Raw genomic sequence first — 18,706 nt, forward strand, 5'->3', positions numbered from 1 at the left:
TTTGCACAGTTATTTGTAAATAAATCTAGGCTCACAAGAGATATTGACTGCTATTTTCTTAGAGGATAAACAATTCATAAGTCCAAAACATAATCTGATATGTGATATGTAGAAACAAAAAGGAATAAGATTTACAACAAAAGTATCCCCAGCTTCCAAAGAGAAAACATCAGTTCACATTCATATCAAATTGAGATAGAATGATAGAAGCTCTTGGAGAAATATAAATGCCTAAGAGCTGGCACAAGCTCAGAAACAATTTAGCATAACCTAACACAGGAATGGTAAACTTTGAAAAAGAAATGAAAACTACACATGGAGCCTTCCCAAAGAGAGGATGCAGTATCTTCCACAGAAGCAGTAACTGCAAAGTATCTGGATAGGGAAGGAGACTTAGCTAAAGCCCCTGGAGCTGTGCTGGAGCCGGAGCTGTTTATTCATCTCTCTCACCCGGTGCCCCCTGCCTTGCTGGGAGCCCCAGGACGACCTGCGTGCCGGCAGCCACAACCGCTGTGAGAAAGGCAGCCTGGAAAGCGCCGAGTTCTGCCTCTTCAGGGCGCACACCAGAGCTTTGGGCAAGACAGAGACAGAGAGTGAGACAAGTTCAAACAGCTGCCAAAACGCTGCAAAAAAATGCACAGAAGAAGCAAACATGAGAAGGTAAATGCAAACTAGTGCCGTGCATTTCTGTAGCTTTGTAGAGAAGATGTGACTTGGGAGGGGTCGGTGACAGGTGACTAAGGAACGAGACTGGGGGAAAATGCCTTGACTTCTTCAAAAACATACACGTATCCTCGTAGTCTGGGCCGTGGGGCTGCCCCCCGCGGGGCAGCCGAGGGACTCGCCAGGGTGACGGCTCTGCGAGCGGCGCCGAGCGACGGCGGGACGCCGGCTGCGGCACCGCACGCGCCGCTTCTCCCCGGCCCTCCGCCCACCTCCCAAGAGCACTGGGGAACCTAGGGGGTCCGGGCCGGCGACCCCGCCGTGGCACCTGCCAGTGCCCGCGAGCGGCGGAAGCCGGAGGGCGCTTTGCCCGCCGTTAGCAGCGCACCGCAAACTTCTTCGGGAGTTAGAGCCCGCCCGCCCGCACGCCTACCGGCTTTGCAGGGGTCGCGGTACTCCATCTGCTCCTCCGCCATCTCCGGCTCGTGGCCCGCTACCGCGCGACCGCCCGGCCCCGCGGCAGGCAGAAGCAGGAGCGCGAGCAGCAGGCGGCGGAGCGGGGCAGCCCCGCGGCCCATGGCGGCGGCGGCGGAGCGGGGCGGCGCGGCTCGGCTGCCCGCGCTGCGGGCACTGCACGACGCCGAGCCCCGCGCGCCGCCGCCGCCGCCGCGGGGCCGCTCTTGCCGTGGGGCGGGGGGGGAGGGCGCCCCCGTCACTCAGCGCGCCGGGAGCCAATGGCGCCCGCGCCGCCCTCGTGCAGGGGGCGCCCCGGCCCCCGCCTCCCCGCCCCTCGCCCGGGGCCGGCACCGCGGCGGGCAGGGGGCGGAGGAGCCCGGCAGGGGCGGGCCTGGGGCAGCGGCCGCCGCCGCGGCGGGACACGCGCTGCAACTTCCACCCCGCCGCTCCGCGCGCCGCCGCTGCGCCCCTGCCGCCAACGGCCGCGCCAACGGCCGCCCCGCGCGCCCAACGGCCGCGCCAACGGCCGCCCCGCGCGCCCAACGGCCGCGCCAACGGCCGCCCCGCGCGCCCAACGGCCGCGCCAACGGCCGCCCCGCGCGCCCAACGGCCGCGCCAACGGCCGCCCCGCGCGCCCTTTGAAGAGACACCGTCCTTCCTTCCCTTGGAGCAGTTCACACTCCTCCAGGAGAAGCAAAAGTTTATGTGCGTTTGTGAGGGGAAAAAAAAAGTTAGGGGAGTGTTGACATTACCATGTTAAAATCTGTGCATTTCCTCTTATGAATAAGTAATTTGATTTATAATTTATAAGTATAAAGAAAGATAAAGCAGCAGCTGTATCTATCCACCTCATTCTCTTTTCTTAGTTTTATTTTTTGATTTTCATGGTGTCTATACCAAAATTTGTCACGTTACTCTAGCTCTCACCCTATTCTCTTGTCATTCATGAGCACGCAGCATTAGCCAAAGACAACACAGATGCTGTACTGCTGAACTGAGAAAAGCTGAGAAGTTTCAAGCTCAGTGCAGGCTCCTTGGATTGAAACACCTACTAGAGTCTCCCTATGACACAACTTCCAAACTCCCACAGTGGTATCTGCAAACAGTTTCCCACTATGGCATAACCTCCAAACCTTTCCTTGCACTCAGGCAGATAACAGCTTGGCATCAGCAGGATTGTCTACAGCAGTGAGAACCACCTGAGTATGAAAAGGCACAACATGATTCAGATATCTCCTGAGCAGCAACACAGGTTACTGTGAACCATGCTACTCCCCCTGCACCCCTCCTTTATTTTATATTAGCTTCCCAGAAAACATCCATATCCTATTCAAAGCTTCAGACAGGCCAAAGAGATTACATCCAAACTTCGCATGAAGACCATGGTCAACAGGATCTGCTGATCAAGCACGCTAGAATTTTCTACAACTGGTGAAAAGCCCATCAGCATAGAAGCTGTCTGAAGACCCCAGAAAACACTCCCAAAGGAAGGTGATGCCATTGCAACTCCCCCAGCTTCTACTCCAAGCTTCGGATTCTCTGACTATCTTCTGTAACACACAGTGCTAAGAGACATAGTCCACTGCCAAAATAACACACCGCTACATGTACAATCTCCCCAGGAGGAGAGGTCAAGAAAAAAATAAAATAAAACCCACCAGAGGTCACGTACACAACTACCAGGAAGAGTTCAGACATTTCAATGATGAAAACACCTTCCAGTCTTTTGCTTTATCAAACTGGACAAGACAGGAGGTGAAAACAAGTGTAACAGGAAGATATTTCAGGTTATGACTAGGACTTGTTGCTAATTCAGGATAATGAAACAGCTGCTTGTCCATTTGGTTTTCCTTAGGATGCTCATTACGAAGTCCCTTTGTAATGAGCACCCTAAGCAAAAATCCACCTGCTGAGATCCAGCATGGAGAATAATGCCTCTCTGCACAGGAGGCCTACATGAGTACATGACATTGGCTCATGAGGATTTTAAATGCCTTGACCCTTTCAGCAATAAAACATCCAGAACAGAATCGATGAAGAAAAATGGTAATGTTGGAAACTAACCCAGCGCTGGAGATTATATATCGACAGAAGGATTTTGCTCCTGCCCTTAGCCATCTCAACAGAAGATTACTGAGGGATTTAGGTACAATTCTGGAAGACCTGAGGCTGAGAGCTTAAGGGAGAGAAGAAAGGACACCAAATAACCACCTTAAAATATGCAATGGAAGAATAAACAGTGACTGTTCCAAGAGGATTTTGGTATCTATCACGCTTTCTAACAACAGGAACAGAGAAAACTTGAAGCAGATTGTTATGGGGAAGGGACAGAGTTTTCTTCATTGTGGGTTCTTAAGAGAGGAATGTAGACAAATATCCAACAGAATAACTTAGTAAAATACATAGACCCACCCCCACTTCCTGAGTTTTATACTGCCCATATACCTGTTAACAACCTTTACTCTTTCCATATTAGCCTGTTACTTCCTGACTTTGTCAAAGAACAGAGCCTAAAAGACAGTTACTTCAAAAGGAAAAGCTGCTTCTCCTCTGAACTCCTGGTTCCTAGGAGATGAAAGCACTACCTGCTCCTTTCCCTCCCCAATAGAGGAGGTCTTGGCAACATTATTCTTTCACTGACCATGTGGGAAATAGGAAAAGAGAGTCTTGGACACTTCAAAGGGAGAATAGACAGCTTCTATGATTAACACCATGGATCAGCAGAGCGAGCCAGGCACTTTTCATCAGTGTGGAGATTTGGGCTGTTACCCACTAAGAAAAAAGTCTTTTGACCACATGGAAATTGCTTGATAATCTCTTGAGGATGACAGCCTGTGCTGGGGAGCAGGAGTTCTGCAGTAGACGGTGCCTTGTAGATGCCATTCAGGAGAACATCCTGCAGTTTGGAAAGAGGAGGAAGGGAGCAAAACGTAGTTGTGCAATTAGAACGAGCCCATGTGGGAGCTCACAGCAGTACATTACTGCTATCCGCACACAAATGAAAAAGCTCCCCCAATACAGCAAACTCTCCTCCTAGGAGTCCATTCCCAAGCAAGAGAACAACTCAACCTTTCTAGAAGTGGTGAGCAGTCCCAGGTCACGTCATTCTGCAAGCAGCATCCAAAGCAGCATGTGCAGAGTAATGGCTGCTGCTTCTCAGTGTTGAGAAAAAGATCAGTTCACATCATCTTCATAGACTGGTGCCCTATCAGTGCAAATAAGGAACATTAAAAACAAACAAAAATGATACTTTCATAAGAGATTTTAAATATGAGCTGCTAAAATAGTCAGTGAAATTTCACACAGGCAGTGCAACTCCTGACAGCAACAGTTAAACAACTGGAAAGAGCAATCTATATCCTGTGCTGGCAGAGAAGTTTTTCTTTTCCAGGCAGAATCTCCCTATCCCTCCCCCTCCCTGCCCAAACACACACAAACAAAATCTGCTCTTTTCAAGCCTCACTGAGCAAGTATGCATGTAGCGCTTCCGAACAGCATCCGTGAGCAAAGCTATGTGAAAACTACTTATCACTGATGGAATTACCCTGCACAAATGTCTTGAGGCTAAAATATGCACACGAGTGTGCTGCTCTTCCGTAAGACCTGCTTCTCACTGCCTGCCAGCTCCCAGGACCATCAAATCTTATAACAAAGTAACTGAAGCACCTCTCTTTGGAGCCTGCCCCGCTGCTGACTCCTCAGTTTCCTCCAGGTTAACCTGAGGCTTCTTTTTCTGGTCTCTGTTTCCCAAACAGGCAAAAATTTTTCTTCCTTTGTTTCACCACCTCACAAGGGCAGATAGAGCACATCTCCGAACCCACAGCATCTTCTCTTCCCTCTGCCTTTCCAGTACCTCTCGCTTCTGCTTAGACTTACTCCATTGCCTCCCATTTCATTGCCCCCTTTTTGGCAGGGAACCACCCTGCCGTAGGTGGAACCCCACGTGCTCTGCAGCGCTTCCCACGGGGACAGCTCCGCCACTGCACAGGTACCGTTTTTCTCTCTGCTTCTCAACGCTGTCTCAAATGCTCTAACAATTTTATGGGTTTCCCTGTCCTGACAAGCTCCCTTACTTTTACCTTATTTCATTTTGCTCTTTTCTCCCATGGTAGTTTACCCAGCCATCGATAGTCCTGGACTCCGCTTTCCACTTCGAGTTTGCCCCTCCTAGGGCATTTTTTTCAACCAAATTTGACCAGTGTCATTGACAAATCCAGGTGACAAATGAAATCAGTGTGAAGGAATCAATACTGATCCCTCCTGTTTCTTCTCCCTTCATTCTATAACCTATTTCTTCCCCCTGCTGCAAAAGCTTAGTGGAGTTTGGATGTGTTTTTGTCGTCGTCGTTGTCTGTCTTGGGATTACCACTTACGTTAAAATCATTCACTACCCAAAATCATTCAAGGTGCTGACACACATGTGCTTAAACTTGCTCTTGGGGATTCTTAAATCTGCTGCAAAGATAGCTCACTAATCGGAGGCAAATTCATATGTGCATTAACAAATCAACAACGTAGTCCTGGAATATGTAAGTAGAAACATTTCTTCAGCAACCTAGCAATCTGTAGCTGATGCTTGGAAAATTCCTTCTTGTTCACCAAAGGAATAATAGACAGGATTTTAAGTTATTCCATCTTAAAAAAAAAAAAAAAAAAAAAAAAAAAAAAACAAGCACTCTCCAAACAACATTGCTTTTTGATTACTGCAAACTTTAAATTATATGAGGAAAAGCAAAGTACCTTCTGTGGTATTTTTGAACCGTACTCAAAAACAAGCTGTGAGGTGGGGAAAAGACCTCTCGCATTTGACCATATGAATTTTGACTTTAGTCACAAGTTCCCATCCTGGAGGCATGCAAAGCTGATATTTCGGTAATTCACTTAAAACCCATTCTCAGAGCTCATACAGGAATCCTGTGTGTTTGAAAATTTTTTAGCAAAGCAAGCATTTTTGCCTAAAGCCTAAACAGGGGGGAACAAAACACCTTTGGAAACACAGCTGCTGGGTTCAGAACACTGAAAGGTGAAAAACTTCTCTGTCAAGAAACCTTTCCCCCCTGCCCCTTTCTCCTTCCCCAGAGGGGTGGATCTGTGAAAGTAACAGCATTTCCTATCACCCCTGCTATCATAGACAGGATAATTACAACAAATTAATGTATGTGTGTGTGCGTGTGTGTAAGCACCTAGATATTAGTACTGCTTCAAGGCAAACTGCCCTACAGAAGTTTCCCGATTCTTCCACGCTGCACACCTGGCTATGGTGCAGAACAGAGAGATATGGGGCAAGCAGTATTTTAAATCTGTTTTATCTTGCATGCAACACTTCAGATCACTAAACAAAGAAGTATCCACTTCCTTTTCCACCATTTAGCTATACATATCACATATAAAAAATGCAGTCCATGTCAGGTTCAGACAGTGCAGTAGTAGCCAACATAGTAACAGAAAACAATAAAATCAGCCTCAACAAATCTAAAGGATTCAAATTACTACTAAAAACAACTTTCCTGAGTCCCAGTACAAACCTTGGGTCACAAAACTGCATCTCTCCAAGACTGCACTAGAAGACAGCCACTAGACAGAGTGGCTCTCTTGGCTCTTGCAGGTGACTGACAGCGCTCAGTCTCTGTAAGGCTGTCAGATACTAACGTGAACAGGCAACACTCACTAGTTCACCTGCCAACTGCTGGTCAGTGGGAAACAAGAGGAGAAAAGATTCCCTCCCATTCTCACAGGGCAACTTTCTATCCATTTCCCAGTTGAGTTTCTGCTCTGTAAAGTGATTCTAAGAATTACTTTAATTCATGGCAACTACAAGTAGGCTTCCTAGACTGAGGAGTTACTTTTTTTTTTTTTTTTTCCCCTCCACATGCCACAACCCAAAAAATGAAAAAATTCAGAATCTCTTAACTAGTCATAAGAGTAATTACTTTAACACCTGTTCCCCCAGACTGAAACCACCTCCTGGATAAAACTGCCAGATGCACGAGTGCTACTTGTGGAATTTGCATGCAGATGTCTCCTCTCAGAATATTGGGAGAATTTTCTCACCGATTTTATCGGAAAGAAAATGTTCTTTTGCAACACGCTTCTTCTGCATTTGGAAAAGGAATGGAACCAAAACTTTGTTTTTAAAGATGCTCCTTAGAAGTAGCATTATTTATGGCTTGCATTCTTAAGTTGTCAAGTGTAGGTTTAGTCCAGAGCTCTACCAGTAGCAGTGCCTTTTAGGACTTAAACCTTAATGTTCCTGAGAGAGAGTTGTTCCAGACTGCTACCTCTGCTTCTTCAGGGGCTGCAGCAACACCCATGGCAAGACTGCTGCTATATCAGTGCGTGTAGCTGGAATGTGACCAGAGTGGCTCTGGGAGATGGATCCTTGTCCAACTTGTGGCTTCCACTGATGCCTACCCTGAGCCACGAGCTGCACGGAGGAGAATTCACGACAGACAGACCCTTCCACGCACTCTAGATCCATCTACTCTAGATCCAAACATTCATTTTACTTGCACATTCCTTCAAGCAGCCGCCCACAGGCTGGGGAGGAAGCTTGTTTTGTTTCTGTGCTTATGCTTTTCTGACACATTCCAGTGGACTAATTGCTAACTCTGTTGTGCAATTTTTCCATCTTTGGTCAAGCTGCCTACATCTACTTGCCTGGGAAAATAAATTTGACTAGATATATTCATGCTAAAGCTAGGGCAAAATTCAGCTTTATAATTTCTCTGTTACTTCTGTGAGTATTAATCAAAATGAAAATCTTCAGAGAAGCTAGTGGATGCCACCACACAGAGGTTTTATAAACACACTATCATTTTTAACCAGGTTGAGCACCAGAAATGTAATTCAGCAGTATGTGCAAGTTTCAGGTAAAAAGCCATCTAAAAAAGTTTACACCAATATTATGGCATAGAAAATAGTTTGTCTTGTGTACACCCCCTAACACAACCTGGAATGTAAATCGGGTGAGGAATTGATAGCTACTGCCGCTTCAAAGCATTTGGACATCAAAAACAGGAGCATAATGTAATGTTTATTTGCAGCCCTCATTATCTACAATCCAGCATTCATCACTTCTCATACAAAATGTACCACAGCTGCTTTCTATATGAACCCTGCCTCAATTTAATAGATTCACAATTGCATTCAACTAAGGCATTTGCTAAAGACTGGCTACTGCTGCAGAAGTATTCCTTGAATTCTGTGGCCTCTGTATCAGAAATAGGAAAAGAATCGCCGATGGCCAACTGAAAAATTACCAAAAAGCTTTAATTCAATAACCGTAAACTCCTAAGAAACAATCATGGAAGGAGCAGTGTTGGCTGCAAGATCTTTATTTCTTCCATAAAAGAGGAAGGACTACATTATCTTAGCAGAGAGCTTCCAAATTCTTTTATGCAAGATGGTTCAAAATACATCCACAGCTTTTGGGGAGCAAATAAATAGCCTTGCTTCAAACAGCAACCATAAGGAAAAAGCTGTTCAAAACTGGTCACACTTTGCACTCCTTAAGAAGCTGAAAAGAAAGGGAAAAACAAAGCAAAACCACAGCTTGCTCATGTGGTAAGGTAGAAGTATAAAAATGTCAATTATTTAAACACTCAGTACTTCTCCAGAGGAACGTCCTTGCAGAAACAAAAGCCATCGCTGTGATGTAAGTATCTTTTCAGTGTCACTTTAAAAGCTACACAATCTTATCTGTATATGCAAAAACTAATAATGCCAGAGGATAGAGAAAGCAAGTAGGCAGTCCACCATTCCGTGGCATTAAAAAGTGATTAAATGAAATTCACAAACGGCTTAGTGACATTTCTGATACACTAATCATATAGCAGTGCTTTAAATACAGAAACAGACCCATTATCAAAATATTCCCTTTAAAAAACTTGTATCTCAGAGGAGTACTTAATGTATTTATTGTGTGGAGATAATGGCTTTTCACTTCAAATTTAGAAGAACATGGATGAAAAGAGAAGCTGTATGCCCTAGCAAGAACAAGTACAAAACTCATTCTCCAAGTCTCCATACTTGGAAATAGTTGACCCAATTTATGAGCCCATCTTAAAATCAGTCTGTAATGTTAGAGTCATCTCCTCTTAAATGGCAGAGCATTCAGCAATAGGCATCAACCACTCTCTTGAAGCAAAACTTAATTCTTTTAACCAATAGATTGGTTGAAATTTGCCACGAGAATCACAGCTGAAAGCTCAAATATTTTGTACAAAAAGTCACATACAGACGCACTGTTTCCCAGTATTACCTATAACCATAGTTCTCCCCTCCCACAGTCCCCAAAAGCAGAATTGTTTCACACCTTTGCCACTGCATTATCAGTAGTTTTTATACAGAGGCTGTACAGTTCTAACAAGTACAAACACTTTGCTCATTTCTTAAATTCAGCAAGTTGCATTTTCTGAGACAGGGCTTCATTTCAAACAGCCACACCAACGAAAGCCTCACTGTATGGCAGATGCCAGAAAAGTCTCAAGCTGACAGACTGGATTTTAAATCTGTCACAGAAACACATTTAGAATCCTTCCAGCTAAGCACAGTGCACAATTAACACTCATCTGCCTAGACAAACTTAACTTTTATTTGTCCATTTATTTTAATCTGTGCTTACCTCCATTTTTGATCAGCACACTAGATTTCTCCAACAATGTTCATCCAGAAGCAAGCATTTTTGGGCTAGTCATCCACTTTGGAGTCGTACTGCTCAATACAGTTGTAAGCAAACTGATTTGTGCAGGATTTTCATATTTGAAAGCATATTAATAACTGTATACAGAAATTGGCATTCAGTAGTATTGCCTTTTTAAGTAGACATTTTCAATTGCAAACTCATCTATTTTCACAATCAGAACATTTTTGTCCGAAAAGTTTATTTTAGATTTCTGAACACTCGGAAGCAACTGCTTTTGATGTTATACAAGTGTCCAGATGAGATTAACAAAATTAAAATGTTCTAAATTACAAATTTAATTCCTGTAAGAGCTTCAGAAAAGAAATAGAACAGAAGAGCATGACATACACACATTGTGAAGAAACCCCAACTTTTCATGCAATGGCAGGCAAGATGTAAAAAGCCACCCAATTCACACATTTGTACACCGAATCATCAGAAAAGTACTCTGTAGTAAATCTGTACATCCAAATACATTTGGGATCTACACCTAAGTTACATTATTTAATGTTATATACATTTATTACCCCTGTATAATGTCTAAAGCAAAATATTCAAACCCAAACCAAAAAAAAAAAAAAAAAAAAGACTAACTTGGAAAAAAGGAGAATCACTTTAGACATTCAGTTAAAATGTTGGTTTTGTTTTAATCTAGTCCTCAATGTTTATTAAAAACAAAATCCTCTTCATTTAATATTTGCTTTCTAACTGTACAGTAAATTGCATTGCAGAGAACACATCCCATTTTTAGACTGTATTTTCTTTGGATGGATTTAAGATGTAACTGGATTATTTTAAAGATAAATAAAGGGAAGTTGGTCCAACTAGAATGATAGCTGATATATTACATGCATATGGGTTTTTTATATATTTTAAGTTACTTTTTTAAACAAATGAGTGTAGGGTATAGTTGATATTGCAAATAAACCAAAAAGCACCTGGTTTCAAAATATAAAACATACCTCCTTATCCTGACGATGGCAGTAAAAATCAGAAAAGTAATCTTTCTGGAACAGCATTTTTACATAATTTAGAAATGTTAAGTACCAGGAAGACTACTAATCAAGTAGTTTTAGCAGCCACGTTTCCCTCTTTTTATTGAATGGAACAAATGCTTTAAATAAACCGTTTGTCCTCTTCACTGAAGAGAGCTAGTCTATTCATCTTTAATGAGCTAGTTTTTTTTTTTTCTTTTTTCTTTTTTTTTGGGAAGAAGATTAGCCACGTACTGTAGTAATGCCTACTGCATATAATCCAAGCATTTGCTGTGAACAGTTGGAGAAAGCAGTCAGTAAGAACCTAGGATCAATGAAATAGATGTTACTTTAAGCCATCCACAAAACGGAGACCCATAGAGTGCCCAGTGTTAAAACCCAAATCTCTTCTCGCGCTTTTTGCTGTGCAAGTTCATCCCCATGAAAACACAAACTGATCCATAGTTCAATTTTCGTATTTCCTTAGTCAATTTTCACATTAGTGTAGATTTTACGAACAAAGGCACTTGTTCCCATGTAACCAATAGCTCCTGCAAAATAAACACAAAACGTTTAATGTTAGAGCTGATCATCAAAACAAAACACAAACCCAACACACTTTAACCAGAGAAAGTCACATAAATCATGTACTGTGCAAAGGAAATAATTTACCAGGGGCGCTTATTCTCAAATTCTAATTATCCCGGCTCCCAGTGAATGTCTGCCACGAACTGCCCCAGTCTAGTGATCTAAATCTATTAAGCCACCTTACCAAGAGGCCATGCTCACTTGGCCTCGATAAATGGAGCAGCCCCCCTACGGCTGCCAATAACCAGGTCCTTCTTTCTGAACAGAGGGTAGAAAACATACAATCCCAAGCTCTGCAGGGAAGGGAGATGGGAGGGGCGGGTTTTTATTATAAGTTACATGCCTTCTGGATGAGTGTTTTATTGGCAGATGGCTTTTTTCTTACCATGAGGCACAAATAATAACAGAGCCCCATCCCAGGAGTTTAAAACCACAAGGAGGTCTGTACAAAAAGATTAAATTAGTAGCAGTTAGCAGTTAAAGGAAATTGCAACCTGTGGTTTTCACATCAGTAAGAGTCATGAGTAGAGTACGTACTGTCACAGCAGTAATAAAAGAATGGGTCACTGGGTTTTTGATCGGGGCAACAGTTTAGCATAAAAATCTAAAATACTGAAGGCCTAAGGTCACCTGGAAAGATGAAAGAAACGCGCAGGACCAAGAAAGATCAAGAACTCCTCTCAGACAGGGATTCAGATGGTCAAATCCAGCAACGCAGGTTTGCCAGGCTGAGCAGACAGTGTCAATTCTCACAGCAAATACCCTACTGGGGGTTCCTCATTGCTTGCAAGCAGAATAAGACTAAACTAGCCTTCTGAAAGTCCGTTTGGCTAATTCTCAGATTAGAAGTGGGATTGAAAACCAAGCAAGAAGTAGACAGAACTGCTCTCAGACAGCTACAAAAAGCATATCATTAAATATCAAAAAAAGAAGATAGAGAAGTCAGGGCCTGTCACTTCCTACAGATAAAGAGAACCCTTAACACCAAACATTTGGATGTTCAGTAAAGAATAGACTCTAAACAGAAGAGAGACTCTTGTTTCTTTGGAACAATGCAAAAAATGCCAGGATGAAGCATGAAGCAGCATTCTCGGTGATCTAGGATGCATGAGACTTGCACAAGATGAGCTAAATACAAAACCCTAACCGTTATTAAGAAAAATTGACAACAGCTTTCCTTTTCACTAAAAGTAGAAAGTTTTTTCTTCTGTTTAGAAATCTTTATTTCTAAATAACTCTTCAAAATTATAAATATCACTGCATATTTTCTGGCCTGTACTAGTTTAGCTTAAAAGGCCATAACCGTATCTCAGCAGAACAAGCCTTTAAATAAACTAAACTCCAAAGAAACCAAGTAGTCAGACAAAGCATCCACGGAACACTAAAATACTGACTCTCTTCTCTTCATTCAAAACAATTAACACTCATTACAGAAGTGATTTTGTAAAAACAAAAAACAAATTACCTTCAATCATCCAGTGTTTATCTGGATGTGGAAGTATGGCACTACCAAAGGGCACAATTCACCTAGCTCTAATGCCATCTACTGAGCTAGGGAACAAGTTTTGTCCTTATCTGTCACTGGGGGAGAAAAGTGAGGAGCTCAGAAGATTTACAAGTTCCCATGGACTCCCTACTGTCCAGCCCCTGAATACTCTGCAGAGGGCAACAGACTTTGCGAAATCAAAGCATCCCACCACAGGTGGGATTTGAGTTCATTAAGTCTGATCAGGAGCATTAAAACAGGGCAAGATGATACCAGTCTGCAGAGATTCTCCTTGGGGCTGCTTTGGATCCTAATTAGTTCATCTGATAGCCACCTGTATGTTACTGAACACACCCATTTGCATGCGCATGGAAAGCAGAGCTCTACACGCTTTCCACAGGGGACATACAGTCAGTAACATGCACAAGGCACAAGTCTCAAACACAAATGTCTTTGTTAGTCTTCAGTGGCAGCCAGCTCCTTGCACAAATACTTTTTGACAGGGGATTTCCACATCCCCCCTCTCAACATGTTAAAAATAGAAGCCCTCAGTAAAAAGGAATCTCACAGCTTCTCTTCCAATATACAGTTAAAAAGACACAAAAAAGTCTCAACAGGGCTGTGGGAATACAATTCAACACCTAAGACAAGTGTTTTCTGATTCTGAAGAAATGCAGACTTTGCTCTAACATTCCATCAAGTAATGTCGTCCCATCATGAAAGGAAGGTATTTGACAATCTGCCTGTTCAATGTTTTAAAAAATATTTTAATTACAGAATCTTGTGTGCAAGCTCAGCTTCTGCATTACAGACATTTTAATCAATACCAGACTGAACACTTTAAAAAGAAGAGATTAGAGCTGAAAGCTATAAGCCTATTAAAGAAAGAAATGGCTGCAAGACTACCAGAACAGCAGGGAAGTCTTGTAATGTGCCAAGAACTTGATGAGGCAAGATTAGATTTCATGAGGGAGAAAGGAAACAGGTCCTCGACAGTTAGAAATGATTTTCTCCCCTTCTGATGAAACATTTTGAAACCAGCTTCTTGGGATATCAAGATATCTGCACTTTACAGAAAGATCAGTCCTGTAAGATATCATGGGTTTCAAACCTCTAATTCACAGAAGGTCTTTCATTATAGTCTATAGGACTATTCATTTACCAACAGGAAAAAGGTGTTAAGTAAGGATAATGCATAAAAAAGCAAAATGCATCACACAAGTGCAGAAGAACTATACAGCACTTTCTGGAAGTCAGAGTGAGTGATGAAAATAAAGCCAACAGGTAAACAAGTACACTTGACTTCATCAGATGGCCTTCGTTACAGAGCATTTTCCTCTAAAGATTCTCAAAAAACGACCTCTTAACAAGCAATGCAACTCAGCTGACACAAAACAGCACCTGTTCTCTCCATATCTGTGAATATTTCGATGCTTATTTCCCAAACACTATCCCGAGGCTTCAGTTCATTCTGTATCGTATCATTCACACACACATGCTACAAGATACAGATGGTAGCACCACCAAAATAAGGTATCACTGACACTTCAGCAAGTATCTAGCTCTTTGTAATGAGACAATAGCAAAAACTCCAAACAAAAACATTAACATGCATTCAGCTTAACCTGAAAATTATTTTGCAGAATTCATGCATTGAAAAAGTTTCTATTACTGTATTCTGATCGAATACCCAGTCTTTTAACCTTTCACTGAGGCTGAAATTCTTGGCACAGTACATAAAAATTATTTCCTATCTGAAGAAATAAACCACAGAAGCCTCCTAAGCTAGTAATAGCAGGTGTGTATAACCAGAGAACTAGGGTGTCTTTCAAAAGACCGTAAGGTTTGTTTAGCAGATCTGACACACACACATATTCTCGATCACAGAACCAAAATCAGAAACATGACCATGTGATAAATTTGGACAGTTTATTTTCAATGTATTTGAAACTTACCACACATAATCCCCAAAGCTGTGCTAAATACTGCCATATAACCAAAGTAAAATGATGTTTGAAACAAGCCATACATCCTGAAAAAAAAATTAAAAAAATTGCCAGGTTACTTGCCCATTCTTCCACAATATGAATTATTCTACAACCTAAAGCATGCTTAAAAAAAACTTCCTTGGCTTAACAATAATCATACCATCAAGTAAGAAAATTACCACTTACTTTGTCTTGAAAAAGTAGTAGTAAAAGGAGTACATGTAAACATATATCGCAGTTGACGCAGCAGACAGAAAGCTTGTCCATTGCCTGAAAATAAACACACATCTAACTGAAATAGACACACAACAGGCTAAAACAACTTGTTCTGAGAAGTGTATTGATTATCTATAGACTTATTTAACAAAATCTACATGTACTCTGCTTCAATGGTGGCAACCATTGCTGATATCAAAAGATGAAATTTTTGATATTGAGCATAGAGTTTTTTTTTTTTTTAATGCATCTACACACATGCACAGCTCCTGTACGGGAAGACTTCAAGAACCAGGCATACATAAGCAAGTTCTCCCTTCTACAACGCTGAGAGCTAAATCTGGACATGAGACACTTTGAAAAGATCTGTTCAGACTGAAGAACAAGTACTTTCACAGAAAACAGTCTTGATCTGGTTATTTATGCAAAGAAATACAATACTTACCACCTGTAATCCTCTGCATTTAGCAGGAAATATGTACAAACGATAGTCACACAAACTGTCACGATGCAGAGGATAACTAGAACCAACATCATAAAGCCATAAACATAGTAGATCTTGTAAGCCCAGAAGGAAGTAAAAATGAAATACCTGAAGAGAAGAAATCAAATATGCAATGACATTGTAATGAGACAAATTATTAGGAGCTTGAATCACCTGCATAAATAGCTGACAAACTTACATTTCAATAAAAATTGACCCAAAAGGGAGGATTCCACCTAGGCAAACAATAACAGCTGGTTCCATGAACCTGAAAGATATTAAGATTTGTTTAGGGACAGTTTTAATCTTTCATTTATAAACATATATTAAGATAAAAGACCCAATAATTAACATAGCAAGAATATATGTAAGCAGCATGCTAACAAGTACTTTTCTGTTTTACACCAGTATGTTGGAAAGGCAATTTTCCCAAAGATGTCATATGTATGGAGAAGAAAAATTTTTTGTGAGGAATCCTAAGCAAAGCTTATCAACCTTAAAGGTTACAGAAACAACGCCTCTTTTCCAAAAAGGGCCTAACAATAAAGTCCCTTAACATCCACCAGCCTTGAATAAAGTCAGTGAAAACTCAGTGCTGTTGATCACCATACATCTAATACTGAAAAAAAAAAAAAAAAAAAAAAAGTTTTATGGTCATTTAAATAAGGATCACTGTACCTTTTTAGTGCTATACTCAGAGTGTCATGAGCATATAGCCAAAAATTAATGCTCAGCTACCTGTAGATGATACTGTTACTTACTAAAGGTGACCTCTTTGTAGTACTCACAATGACACCGAATCTAGCTAGCAGTGATTTAATTTACAGCTTCTTTAATTATTTAGAAGGATACTTGCCTAATTTGAGGTGTGCAATTTCATCTTCATGAAGACTATCTTATTTCTTTTTATCTGTCATCCTGATCCAGCAAAAAGCATCAGTTTCCCATGATACAGACCACGCTATAAATCAAATCCTAGCTTCTCAGCTGTGCAACCCGCCACTGACAAGAGACTAAGTGTGCTGTATTTCCTGGATATTGCAAGTGTACACGTTTCAGTGCCCCCTTTACCCCGTTGGTTCCATTCCTCTGAACAGGAAAGGCAAGAAAAATCTATTTTACAAATCCTCTGAGGATATTATTTCCATAGCTTGCTGCTTCCATCTCAGAATGAAATTAATAAGAAAAAGCAACTGCATTTGTGATACACCAAAAAGCTAAGCCTACTTAGACTAGGCATCCATAGACATTCACTTCAAAAATAATTAAAGCTTATGCATGATGTGAACTATGTACTTGGCTCTATGCCACCCAAAAAGGCGCAGAAGAGGGAGCAGTATTGCAAACTTCTCCCCACCAACACCTTGCAAATGTGTGTCAGCCTGAACAGGGAGACCATTAAGCAGAACAGTTCTGCCTCCAAGGCACATTCAATCCTAAATCTGTCAGAGGCATTAAGTAAAGAAGAGAAATTTTGTTTCAAGACAGCCATATAGGAACTGTGTTGGGACCATCCCTATTATATAAGAGGCTGAACAGCAATTCAGGCCAAACATAAATCAGTGATTCAAGACTATAACTACTGCTACAATTATTAACCATTAATTGCAGTTGGAATTTCTGTTCAAGAGAAAAATTCTGCTACAGAAACATCAGTAGAGGTGTTTTTAGACAAAACTCTAAACCTAAAAAGTTATTAAAAACCAAACAAACCAAGCCACGTCCTGGAGTGAATAATTCTAGTTTACATGCACATGTCCTTACCACTTTTTCTCTGGTATGGGACGAGGAACTGCATTAACACGACAGGGAAAATTAGGCTGTCCCGACAGATTCCGGCCAAGAATTGTGCCAACCAGGTTCAATGGAAGAATAACAAAGAAGCAAATACAACACACTGCCACCTGTAAATTAAAAACAGGGATGAGAAGACAGAAGGGAATATGAACAACCCACCCTGTATATATTGGTGCTTTTTAGTTATCACTGTTAGAACAACACTTATTGAAGCAGTATACAGTATGCACCCTCCAGAAAACTTTACCATGAATTATCTTTTATGCAATACACGCATGCACCTCTACTTTTGCTGTTCATGGAAGGCAATACACTCTATCTTGCAAAATAAATAATTTTAAGTGTTTAGCAAGGTGTTTTCTACTACTGAATCTTTCACAGAAATGAACAAGCATTACATAGCTTGGTACGTTTTTTGATATTGATAATTAAATACAGAGCAGTTTCCTGCAATGCAGTAACTATAGTTCTTCTGAATGGCCCATGCCTTGTCCCTGCACCTCCAGAGTCAAAGCTGCTCTACTTCTCTTTCATTCCATCCTAACAAGGCCCATGGCAGCAAATTAATCCAAAACAGGGGAGAGGATCGTGGACTGACTTGTCCAGTGTTACTCCACAGTAAGTGAAGGCTCCTCACATACATTATATCTATAGAAACCTACTGCAGGCAACTGACAAGTAATAACTCCTAGGCCTCATGGGAAAAGAAGTTGCATCACATCAACTATTACACAAGTTTAAGGCAACATCTGCCTAAAGTGAGGCTACTGCTGCCTTGCATACCATTACCAGCTTGGGCCAAATGCAGATTAAAAATGTTGCCTGGGGTTGGATGGAGCAACTGTTGATACTTCTTCACAGAAGAGATATACGGTGCAAATAGGCAATAAGCAGAAGCACTGTCCAAAATGCTTTATAGTTAAGAGGTTAATTAAACATTAATATCATACACCACTAAAACTTGGAAGCTTTAGTTGTAAATAAGAAGACACTAAGTAGTTTTTACATCTGACAACACTAATAAAGCAGAGCTCACTACACATTTAATATCTCCCATCTATCTTCTTCCTATACAGGAAAAAGACCGGCAAGCAAGCAGAGTGATTTAGGTAGGACTCTGAGGTCACCTAAGAATGATTTGCAGAGGAAGTGTGAAACTACTTAGCCCTCACTTAATGGATGGAACTCTGCTACTTTGCTCTTGAAAGCAGCTCCACTAGGACAAAAAAAAAAAAAAAAAAAAAAAGGCAGATAACAATTTCAGCATAAAATGCCCCCAAATATCTGAAACATCAAAGAGCAGCATCTTAAGTCCCACATTTAACGAAATCCTTTTAAAAGCCTTCAGCATCACAGGACAAGATAAGAAGC

At 41.6% G+C, this 18,706-nt stretch overlaps 2 protein-coding genes across 3 annotated transcripts in view; both read right to left on the reverse strand.

The window, feature by feature from the left end:
* TLL2 (tolloid like 2) overlaps window positions 1-1,241 on the reverse strand; it is an 84,775-nt gene extending 83,534 nt beyond the window's left edge. The window contains exon 1 of the mRNA XM_088531421.1: window positions 1,097-1,241. Coding sequence (XP_088387547.1) covers window positions 1,097-1,241 — 145 coding nt within the window. The remainder of the gene's footprint in view (window positions 1-1,096) is intronic.
* Window positions 1,242-9,984: 8,743 nt separating this feature from the next.
* TM9SF3 (transmembrane 9 superfamily member 3) overlaps window positions 9,985-18,706 on the reverse strand; it is a 42,534-nt gene continuing 33,812 nt past the window's right edge. The window contains exons 10-15 of one of the 2 annotated variants that reach the window (XM_088531423.1): window positions 17,303-17,442; window positions 15,738-15,806; window positions 15,500-15,646; window positions 15,025-15,108; window positions 14,806-14,882; window positions 9,985-11,327 (exon numbers count right to left, since the gene is read on the reverse strand). In XM_088531423.1, the coding sequence (XP_088387549.1) occupies window positions 11,260-11,327; window positions 14,806-14,882; window positions 15,025-15,108; window positions 15,500-15,646; window positions 15,738-15,806; window positions 17,303-17,442 (585 nt within the window). In that variant the 3' untranslated portion in view covers window positions 9,985-11,259. The remainder of the gene's footprint in view (window positions 11,328-14,805; window positions 14,883-15,024; window positions 15,109-15,499; window positions 15,647-15,737; window positions 15,807-17,302; window positions 17,443-18,706) is intronic. The other variant, XM_088531424.1, reaches the window with a different exon arrangement.

The sequence above is a fragment of the Tinamus guttatus genome, unplaced genomic scaffold (assembly GCF_059628265.1).
Source record: "Tinamus guttatus ecotype Peru unplaced genomic scaffold, ASM5962826v1 Tinamus_guttatus_pri_ptg000416l, whole genome shotgun sequence".
NCBI lineage: Eukaryota > Metazoa > Chordata > Aves > Tinamiformes > Tinamidae > Tinamus > Tinamus guttatus.